Genomic DNA, 11594 nt, shown 5'->3' on the forward strand with positions numbered 1-11594 from the left:
GCATCGGGAAGTCACAGCGTGGACCGTTGACTAGCCCTGGACTACGGGGAACCCTGGAAAACATTTTTTAGGACTTAAATAGACCCTTATTGAAGAATAAATATCATTAGAAAGATCAAAGAAAAATTAAATAATTAGTACAAAGAAAAGTGAGAAATCAAAAAACAGACAAAACCCGGTATTATCGAAAAATCGGGAATGCAACTCAAACAGGGGCATTATGGTCATTTGACACCCCGAAATGTCTTTTGACATAAATGTCCATTAAAAATAAATAATATTACACTTAGAAAATGAAATGAAAAATTAAATTGGTGGTACCTAAGGTAAATAATAAAAATTAAAGGTTAAATGTGGAATAAGTAGGAATTTAACATATTATATGATTTAAAATTGTGAGTGGGTCACTAAGGGATTAAAATAAAACAAAGAGGGGCAGCTGTAACTCCACTAAACCAGCAGAAACTTCATCTTCCCCAAGGTTCCTCATCCATGCCGAAATGAAGAGGTGAAGAACCCTCCATGGCCGTTTTCATCAAGCTCTCCTAACTCCTCCATTTTAACTCCATTCACTTAGGTTCCTTCATGAAAAATTGTCTACACATCACAAGGAAGAGTTTGATACCAAATTTGAGAAGTTTAATCAAGGTTTAACAAGTTCCAACTATAAGGTAAGTTAGCATTTTTGAAGATAGCTTTGTTAAACTTTGTGTGCATGTTATGGGTGTTGAATTTGTGAAGAAAATTTTTAAGTTTGAAGAGTTATTGAGATGTTCATTTTGGACAGCCATGGAGTTATGTAATTGATGAAATAATTGTGCATATATTTGATGAGAAATGTTATTGGTTATGATGATTTAATATCCTAATAAATTACTTCATATGTATATAGTGATTTTTGCACTTGGATGGAAATTGATGAATTGTGGGATACTTTGGTGTTGAGGAAATTTTCGACAGCCTTGAGATTCTTGGATAAATGTATATGTTCATGAAGGTATTGGCAGAATATTGACCTTGAGAATTGATGGATATGTGTAAAGATTGATTGTGTAAAGTGTATGTAAGAATTAGTGATGTTTAGGTGTGTATGTAATTGTATTTAGACTTTGTAAATGTGAGCTTTAATTGGTGTATTAAGGATGTTTGTAATCTGCCCAAAGTGATGTTAATGTAAAGTGGGATATGGTTTTGGTAATGAACCAAAACAGAAATGGTAAGGGAAGTGAACATATAGTAAGGTACATGTGTAATTGATGTGTGTTTAAGCATGGTAGTTAAGGGCAGTATGCATTTTAGTCAATAACTTTAGATGTGTAACCTCAATTGGTATGAGACCAATTGGAGGTGAAACTAGGCACAAAATGTGCCAACTTTCATTGAGAAAGCATACCAAAATTCTGCTTGCAAGGTGATATGAAAAATGACCAATTCGGATTAAGTGCAATTGAGACCTAAAAACTGACCATTTGGGCAGCAGTTAGTGTTTAGGCCATAACTCACTCAAAACAGGTCCAATTGACCTGAAATTTTAACCATGAATAGTTAAGACCCATACCTACAAGTCTTATGAATACACCAAAACCCATAAATGACCAGAAGCAAGTCAAAAAGCTTGCACAGTTCGGGTCCAAAAACTGGCCGAACCAAAGTTGACCAAATTGACCTAAAATTGACCTAATTTGATGCCATTTGACCAGCAATAGTATAATGATCATAACTTGGTCTACATAACTCGGATTGACCTGAAATTTTGCCCTGAGTGCAATAAGACATAGATCTACAAGTTTGTAGTTTTGACCGAAAGCCAAAAACAGAGGGAACTAGGTCCTCCGGTTAGGTCAAACTAGTATCCCGGAACCCAGCAAATTGCAAGAAAATGCACTAAACAAGGAAATGAGTTTGGTAAAACGTACCAACCCTAAAACCCTATCGAATGTGACATATTAAGGACACCAAAACCTAATTTACCTTAAACACATCGAGGGTCGTTATATTAGGTAATTGAGCAAATAATAGCCTTCAGTGAATTACTTATCGAACATTATCGTTAGAGACAGTTTAATTTAGTACTGAAACACTTCAAATTGTGTTTCTCAGTTACCAAAGACTCAGGAAAAGGGAAGGAAACACTGAGTCCAGACCAGGAGACAATTATCAGAGGTTTGTGCACAACTAGTTTTCAACTGATTTTACTCTGAATAAGATTTCATATGATTAATTATATGTTATTGATTTAAATTGTGTTTGTGCACAATAGTATTTCTTTTGAATTTTTCAATTGAAATGACTTATGACTGTTTGTACATTATTGTTTTAAATTGTGGAAATGTGTTTGAATGGATATTTATTGCTTGAAAAGCATTGTAAATGATTTGATGGATACTATTGATTGAAAAGCACTGTAAATGGTTTTTGTGAAAATTAAAGATAATTATGAATTGTGTTGCCATTTTGTGAATAAAATTATAACTTTGGAAATTTATTGGATTCTCACGAATCATTTGAATAAAATGTTTGGAATTGATTTTGTATTCACACTTAGCATGACAGTATCATATCATTCCTTCTCCTTTTATGGGGTTGTGATCGTTTATTTTCCTTCTCCATTTATGGAGTCGTGATCGTTTATTTTTCTCCCTCTCTGGTTTACCAGTTGAGGTGATCGGATGAGTACTCATTATATAGCTAGCTCCCTTCCTCATTGATTTCGATTAGTGGGGTTGTGATTGCTTTGTCGTGGTGTACAACGCGGCATTGATCTGAAATTTGTGTCATGGCTTAAGTTGTGAATGAATTGGCAACACTGTATTCTTAACTTATTCGACTAAATTGTGTTGTTATGCGATTTGATAATTTGTGAAATGAAGTTAAATTCTTATTAACATTTACTGTCTTTCGAATTTAACTGTGTTCTGATTATTGAGATTTATTGTGAGATTGTGAAATGAATTTAAACTCTTATGGACATATACTGTCTTTTGCATTCAACCATGATCTGACTTACTAAAATTTATTATGATATTGAGAAATGGAGTTTAAATTCTGGTTGACAATTATTGTCTTGAAATTAACTATGGTTTTAAGTATCCACTATTTATATGATTTATGAATTGTGATTTAAATTGTATTTGGTTAATGTTGTGCACCACTGAGACATTGTCTCAGCGATAGCTTTTTATTGCTATCACAGGTAGACAGACAGACAGTGCAGCAGACTAGGCTGCTAGTACCTCCAGCGAGAGACTACCGAGTATAATGAGTATACCAATATTTTGTATTTTGTAATGTAATGTATGTTCACTGTATGTACATATTGTTGTTGGTTTTGAGCAGTTGTAAATTAAAATTGTACATTGAAGTTGTAAAGTAAATTATGAGTTATTTTGACTTGTAAAAATTGTATTATATTTCTTTTATCTCAGTCTTTGAAAAATCACTGTGGATTTGAGTTGAGAAACATGTTGTGTTGAGAAAATATGTTGGAGTTGAGATTTGGAAAAATATTGAAGTGCTTTTTACAGGTTTTCTGAAGAACTGTTTTATCCAAAATACAGATGGCACTCTGCCAAAAAAAAAATCTTACAGAAATTCCAAATAATTCAAATATGTTAGTTCTATCACTTCAGCTCTCAAAAGTTTTTAACACTTGTAAATAGTGCTCACCACTGTAAAAGAAGCAAGAAAAGTTTTTAAAATCCCTTGTAGTATATTTAATGGATTATCAGTAGACGGAGTTGGTAATTCATTAGGTATACTACGGGATCATGTTATGCCTTACAGAGGGGTAGGGTGTGACAAGGGATCGAGTCAACTTAAGGTTGCTAGAACCCGTAGCAAGCCTAAAACCTTTGGACATACCTTTAACATGTGTACTATCATCACTCAAACATACCACAAACCATTACATTTTAGTCCTTTTGTCTATACAAAAACATCTTTAGCATAACATTGGTTCATAATTTGAACCTTAATATACATGAGCTCCAAAATGTAATGGTTCAACATATATACTGCCAAAAGAGTTAACATAAACATCATTAAACATACTTAAATATTACATAACTCTAATTTTTTATAATTACCAGCACAATACTATCCATTCACATTTTACACATTCATCTACCCAAACATGATACATAAGAAAGAGCGCTAAAGCTATCCTTGTTGCTTTCTCTCTAAAGAACTCCTCTAATCCTACAAACCTGCATCTGGGGGTTAAGGGAAATGGAAGGTTACACAAGCTCAGTGAGTAAACTAACCAATATTAATTATATGATTCATTTCATACATATGAAATGCATCATTTACATGGATTTTCACTTCATAAACATTTCACATATGATGGACTTTGTCACCAGTGACTCCCCAAATCCAACTTAGGACTTTTGCTTAAAACATGACATGCATCATGCCCCCGGGCAACTTAGAGATCTCCCCTGACACGGCATCGTAAAGATCTCCCATGGAATTTACTTATGGATCCATAACATACATAACATAACATACTTATGGATCCACAACATACATAACATAATATAATCATAAAAATGGGGGGAGTCAATAAGTCATCCATCAATGCACCAATAATAATTATACAATTATGCAACATCTCCGTATTATAGATACATACATACTAAATAAATATGACATGATGCATGAGGATAATCATAAATTAAATTTAATAGTTGACATTTATTAAGATTAGAGTTACTCACCTCTTTCAGCCTATCAACCACCTAACTCGAATGGCAGCTATCTTTGGATCCTTAACGTCTCGAGTTCCTCAAGCTTGATCCTATAAAATCGGACCCTATAGAGTTATACAAGGCTTTAAAACTCTATACACATAATAAATATCTTATTCTAAGCCCTTAAGAACCATGAAATTAGGTTTTGGAACCTTAAAATCAAAGGAGAAATAAAGTGGACAGAACTAAGTTTGGCTACTAGAGTCATGGGCTTCAGTTGTTGAACCTTGGAACATCGGGCGCCCATTTTGGATAGTAGCCACTGTAGCTATCAAAGTCTGGGACTTTGGCTGTCAAACCTAGAGACTTCCTAGATTTTCTGAGAAACTGCATGCTTCGGCTGCCAAACCTTTTGTTTTTTGCAATCGAACCTAGCAATTTCTAAATTTCTAACTCAAAAACCTGCATAATCCTTCTCCCATCAATACCCAAACTCACTCCAAAGTTCTAAAACTCAACCCAACCATATAAACAAGTTTCTAGAACCTAAAATAACTTGAAATCATACTTAATACCCACATGCATTAATTAAAAACTCAAATCCTAGATTTTTCCCAAACCCAACATAGCATATTTATGGATTTCTTCAAATCCATCAAGGGAAACTAGCCATTTAAGACTCATAACACTTAAACATAACTAACCTTACAACAAAACATGCAATTTCAACATAAATCACAAAATCCAAACCCTAACATGCATAAACTTCACAAAATTTATCTTAAAAACAACTTTACATGAAATTGAAGTTATAGAAACTTAATCTCTCATCAACTTTCTTAGATCTACCTATTACATCAAAAAGAAAAGAATGTTACCTCTTTTCTTGGAGCTTGAAAGTGAGAATATCAAAGTCCCAAAGCTTAAATCTGCTCTCTCAAACTTCTAAATAGAAGAATCCACCTCCAGATCTTGAAAAACCTAAGGAAATCTCTTCAAAGAGCTCGTTATATACTCCAGCAGTTGAGAGAGAGAAAAGAAGAAGAAGAAGAGAAAATCCAAGTATTTTTAGTAGAAACACAAGCCTTGGTCCATTTTATACCCTTGATAGTTGAGGGACTTTTGATTGCAGGAAGCCATGCTTTCGGCTGCCAGAGTCCATTCTATCCAATAGGCATTTAAACCATAAAAAGAACTTCAGTTGCCGAAAGTCCATCCTTTGATTGCCGAAGTTCCTTCTGCCCAAAACAAATACTTGAAAACTTTTAGAGAAGGAAACCTTTAAAACATTTTTCATTTTTAAAAGCATTTTGACATTCCAAACACACACACATACACATACATATACACATACACTTCTACCCCCATTCCCTTATTTGAGGAACTTTCGAATTCACTAGAATATTCCATCTATGATAGAAATTCTAACGTCAGAAAATGGTGGGTGTTATAGATCTCTTCTTACTAAAATTGGAGATTATCCTCATGAGCAAACTACTCCCTAAACCACAAGAATTGTCAAAATTAGCAGTTGTCAAAGAAGGTAAGGAAATGAGGGTTTTGTCCTTCCCATGTCTCAAAGTAGCATCGGACATTAGATCTTGGCCTGTTTCCAAGGTAATAAGCTCTGAATCTCCTTCTTTTGCCAAATTTTTAGGATGTGCACAATTAATGTTGAGGATAGTCTTTGGAAAGAGAGTTATATTGGTTGGAGAACACCACACATCATGAAAACACACAACTTGGATCTCTATTCTGGTTTGTGGGGATTTTGGACGGTGGATTAGGGCTATAGGGGATGCTGGGTTGCCTGAATTAGTGGTGGTGGTGGTGTTGGTAACATCATAGTCTTGTTTACTTCTTGTGATGGAAGGATAAAGCGGGTCTTCGGTGTTTCTTGAGGTTTTGGTCCTGTTGCCTTTAACCATGTACCAACCTTCAGGGAACTAGCTTTAACCTCACATGGCTTTGTAGAGGCTATTCTTTCTCTACAGTTTTTGATAACGTGCCCAAGTCTACCACAATGAAAACAGAAAATGGGTAATTTTTCAATTTTGAATTTGATCCATTATCGCTTTGATCCCTCCTTACTGAGATGAAAAGTTGTGAGAAGTGGTTTCTCTACATTAACCAACACTTTGATTTGGTAATACGGAACCCAATCCATTTGCTTTACTACTTTATCATCAACCATAACAAGACCTTCAAAAAGTCCGGCAATTTGTCTTACACTTTCTCATTCCAGTTACCGGGAGAAGGCCATAAATTTGAATCCAAAAAGTAATGGTAGTGAAATCAACTTAATGATATGCCTTATCTGGAGGCCATTTCTTGAAGATGACGAGATTGTTATCAATCGTCCATGGGTCTTTATCAATAACCTTTTAAACATGCCACACATTCTCAAAAACAAATATGAAAAGGCTATCTACACCTTGCTCGACTTGGAAAGATAAATCTAAGCCCTAAACTTTGTTAAAAGTGGATTTTAGGATCTAGGGATGATTATTATATTTCTTAGTGACCACAACTTTGGGAATAAGTTTGTTTTTTGTAATAAGCAAGCTAGGTTCAGAGGAGGAATGAAGATCCAGTAAGGGTTCTTCACAATTAAGATTCTCTATCATGGTTATAATATTAGAAAAGGACTGATTGTTATCGCTCATAGTAGGTGGAAAACAGTAAGGGTATAAATAGGCCACAATATTAGTTAGGAGAGACTTAAAGAAGCAAGTAAATGATCTGGATGTTGGACAAACAAAGGCAGAGATTAAGAATAAATGTATAACCTAGAACTCAAACAAAGAAACTTAAACTAGATGACCGGTAAACTCAAAGACAGAAGCTCCACAAGATGGAGTGAATTGTTCACTTGAGAGGCTGCTAGGGTCTACCTTTTTCATTTCAAGGATAATTGATTTTTTTAGGAGTGTAAGGAGTACTGATTTTTAGAGCCCATTTAATATTTTTTCAAAATTTTTTTATGTATTGTACGAATTTTTTTATATATACTTTATGTTTTTCTTTAGCTTACATTTTTTCCTAATATATAAGTTAGGAAATGAAATAAATTTTATAATGTATATAAAATTTATTATTATCGTAATTTTAATTTTTTCCTAATTCTAAAGCTTACTTTTTTTATTTTTTTTATAAATAATTATGACAAATTCAACCTTAATGAAATCCGCGTGAAAACCAAAACAAAAAATGCCTTAATATTGGAATCGAATCCACTAATGAACAGACCGAACCCAACCCTTAAATCGTCTAAAATCAATCCAATTTCGGGTCATTCCATTAATCAACATTGAACCACCAATTCCAACCGAAAATTAGCTCCGTAGCCAAGTCTACCTAGATATTTCTTATTTTTAGCAATTTTGTTGTGCAGTGGTCTATTTATTTAAAGAAAAGAAAAGGCCTTCTTGCATCTCATGAATGTCAATTTCAAATCGAACAAGAATATACTGCCTAGTTCCTAGATTTCATGTAAGTTGTTAAAACCATCTAACCCCACTAATATTACATGATAGATATGCTTTATGATAAATTATGGGCCTTTTTTTTTTTCTAAAATGAATAAAACAAAAGTTTTGATGATGGGTCAATTTGCGATGAAGATTGGTAGTGCCTAATTTATCAATCATTCCAATATGCACTTGGCACCGGTAGGACCAACCTAAAACACCCCCCACAACCGCCTCCCTCTCTGTTAAGAGGCCTATAAGAAGAGATTACTCAAGCTTCTTCTTTCCATCTCCAACATAGGCAAGAATTGAACCTATCTCAAACTACACACTAAGGAAAAATGTCCCATTTCCATCAATCCAAAACCCCAAGCCACCACTCTCCTAGACCCAGCAAGAAAAGGCTCGCCAGAGACCAACTTCAGATCCTGGAAACAAGCTTCAATGCCAATCAGAAGCTCAAAGCTGAACTCAAGCTCAAGCTTGCCTGCCAACTAGGACTTCCTCCAAGACAAGTTGCAATCTGGTATCAGAACAAAAGGGCCAGGCACAAAATTGAAGCCAAAGAGCATCAGTTTAAGAACATCCAGCAAGAGCTAGGTAATGTATTAGCAGAAAATATTAGGCTTGAGAAAGAAGTTCGCACACTAAAATATGAGCTAAACCAGGCTCAAGAGATGCTAGTGCTTGCATCTACCCCACCCATGATGATTCTCCTATCAGGCTCAACATCTGATGATGATCATGCAAACACACACTCACCAGGAAACATGAAATGTTGGCTAGATCCCTGCAAGTTTCCAGGAGAGGAACAACACACTTACCTGACTGGTCCTCTCGACATGCTAGAGATGTACACTAACAACCAGGACCTCTTAGCAGAATCAGTGAAACCTAATCATGGTACAAACTGTAGACTGTAACATGTAGAATTTCAAATTTCATGTCAATGTGAAATAAGTTTATTCAATAGTTCCACTAGCAGCTCATAGTTCATATACAAAGAGCTATTGCAAGGATAATGTTTCTAAGGCATGCAGTTATGACCTTATGATATTAGCAGGAATCTTGTAAGTTCACAACATAAGATTACAACCTAGAATTTCAGGACATCAACATGGATACATACTAGATGGTAGCATCAAGTTCCTGACTCTGTACTGTGTCCATCACACATTTTTGTCACTCCTAGTTCAAATTCTCAATATTCATTTCTGATCCCCATAATTAGTTCTTGGGCCAAATACCTTTAGGTTTAGATTTAGGAACATGCATGCACTTGACAACTTCTCATTTTCATTGCCCTCTTCTAGGTCTTATACAACAAGCCTGGCTGGATTTGTCAATAATTTTAGGCTGTTCCTAAGTCAAAATGGGCCCCATTTAATAAGTTTCTTCCTTCAAAAATGTATATAGAGGTATAATAATATTCAGTCAGTTTGGTAAGCCACACAGACACTTCTCACCTTGGTCCAAAATTGTGACAACTTGGTCTGCAATTTGTGCAAGTAAAAAAAATACATATAATAAAAGCAGCATTATCCAATCCAAGGCAAACTGATCACGAGAAAACCTAACAAGAATAAGATCATCCAGAAGATAGAAATGAAGCCCACTTCTGAGGAAGAAAATGGATTACATTGTTTGATTCTTACCTCTAGAATTATACAGCAAAAGATAATAGTGGAATCTACGCAATAACCCTTAACTAAAAACAAGACATATCCACGGGCGGGCGGACGATAAAGGAATTTGAACAGACCACTTGACTTCACATTATCTACCTCTAATATGAAATTATTCAATGTATTATGTACCTGGAGGAACCATGGCAACACCCACCAATGAGAGACAGTGATAAAATGATATATTTTGGCCCACAATGGTTGGCTTTATATAGACAATACACTTCTCCTGTTAACAAATGACATATTTTTCAGAATCACGGACCATTCCAATGACTTTATGTCAATAACAATCAGATAATTAACTCCTTGCACCTTCTAAGTTTTCCTATGGAGAAATAATACACTAATGATTTAGTGCTGCCAACTAACATGACCAAAGAGTATGGCAGCTATCCATGTGGGTTGCACCTCTTATTCATATGTTGTCCTTTATTGCACAAAGATCAACTACAGAACCGAAGATACTTCCACAGATTGTCGAGCCACCAGCAAAGTTATGATTTTTCTAGAATGCCTAAGTTCTAATAAGTCCCAAATTTCTAATTTCAAAATAAAGTTACAACATTTATGTTCTTTTTGGCCTCCAACAAATATATGATCCAAATAGTACACTTCAGAACTAAGAATTGACAAATCATACTTCTCACTCAGACCAAACTTAAGCCCACAGTCACATTACAATGCAACAACTATTATAAATCGATTATCCACTCTACCTTGACTCAGTGCTAAAAGCACAAGTTCTTCTACTTCTACTACTACTGCTACAGACAACTACAGCATCAATATATTAACAAACTCAATTCAAGGACATAAATTTTACAATGTGCCTGTATAATTCATTCAAGGGTCATCAACCATACAAGACCTCAAAAAAAACTATTGCAAAACAATTACAAATTCAAATGCTTGCTTCTGCAATTATCATAGATCAACAAAGAAAAGTACAATTCAAAACAAGCACAAGAATTACCAAAAAGTGTGTAGCTATGTCCTCTTCTTGCGAAATATATACACGTCGGTCTCTTCGTACGCGTATTCCGGATGCAAATCCTCGTGCGGGACCTTCTCGATGTCAAAAACCTCTCTGGACATTTCCCAGAACTTCTTATCCGCCTCCGGCGACCTCAATTGATATCCTAAGAGAACGATACCGTCGTCCGCCACCAGCGCTTCCATCGCACCCACGAGCTGTCCCACAGACTCCTCAATATAAACCACATCGGTGGCAATCACGACATCGAACGGCGGATTCAACGCCTTGATCTGATCCTGATTGTTCCAGTAGAGGATGGAGGTCTTCAGCATCTTTCCTAGGGTTTGCTTGTTCCGCTTCAGATTATGCTTCAGAGCGGGCATGACCGGCGCAATATCGGTGAGGACGAGGTCAGTAAGACCGAGGAGGTAGAATGCCATGCCGGCGGCACCGCAGCCAACGCCGAGCTCGATTGCGCGGCGGGGCTTGGAGCGGAAGTCGAGGAGGGCGGAGTAGGGATTTGGGGCAGAAGCAGTGGTAGGTGGCGCCCATCGGTCGGCGAATTTGGCTAGGACGAGAGAACAGGGCCAGACGGAGGTGCCGACGTGCATGGAGGCATTGTCCTGTTGGATGGAAAGGAGCTTGTCTCGTATCTGAAGTTCGATCACCGGTGAGTCGGTGAATTTCATTTTTTTTTTTTTCCAGTTGGTTTCCGTTGACTGTTGTACTGTTTTTATGCGTGGGAGATTTGTGTTTGGGTTTTGGATGC

General features: G+C 35.9%; 2 protein-coding genes across 7 annotated transcripts in view; one reads left to right on the forward strand and one right to left on the reverse strand.

Moving 5' to 3' along the window:
* LOC110667979 (protein-lysine N-methyltransferase rrg1) overlaps positions 1-11594 on the reverse strand; it is a 37505-nt gene extending 25911 nt beyond the window's left edge. The window contains exons 1-2 of one of the 6 annotated variants that reach the window (XM_021829031.2): positions 10823-11594; positions 4079-4211 (exon numbers count right to left, since the gene is read on the reverse strand). In XM_021829031.2, the coding sequence (XP_021684723.2) occupies positions 10837-11514 (678 nt within the window). In that variant the 5' untranslated portion in view covers positions 11515-11594 and the 3' untranslated portion in view covers positions 4079-4211; positions 10823-10836. Of the gene's footprint in view, positions 1-4078; positions 4212-4712; positions 4799-8103; positions 8685-10056; positions 10076-10822 lie in introns of those variants that run through there. The other 5 variants (XM_058150135.1, XM_021828994.2, XM_021829016.2 and 2 more) reach the window with 5 other exon arrangements.
* On the forward strand, positions 8503-9131 carry LOC110668010 (homeobox-leucine zipper protein ATHB-52-like). The gene has a single exon (XM_021829039.2). It carries the CDS (start codon positions 8503-8505, stop codon positions 9082-9084), a length of 582 nt encoding a protein of 193 aa, XP_021684731.2. The 3' UTR covers positions 9085-9131.

The sequence above is a fragment of the Hevea brasiliensis genome, chromosome 7, assembly GCF_030052815.1.
Source record: "Hevea brasiliensis isolate MT/VB/25A 57/8 chromosome 7, ASM3005281v1, whole genome shotgun sequence".
Taxonomy (NCBI): Eukaryota; Viridiplantae; Streptophyta; class Magnoliopsida; order Malpighiales; family Euphorbiaceae; genus Hevea; species Hevea brasiliensis.

Coding starts and splice junctions, on each gene's coding strand:
- LOC110668010 (XM_021829039.2), top strand. CDS start 8,503: ATGTCCCATTTCCATCAATCCAAAACCCCAAGCCACCACTCTCCTAGA.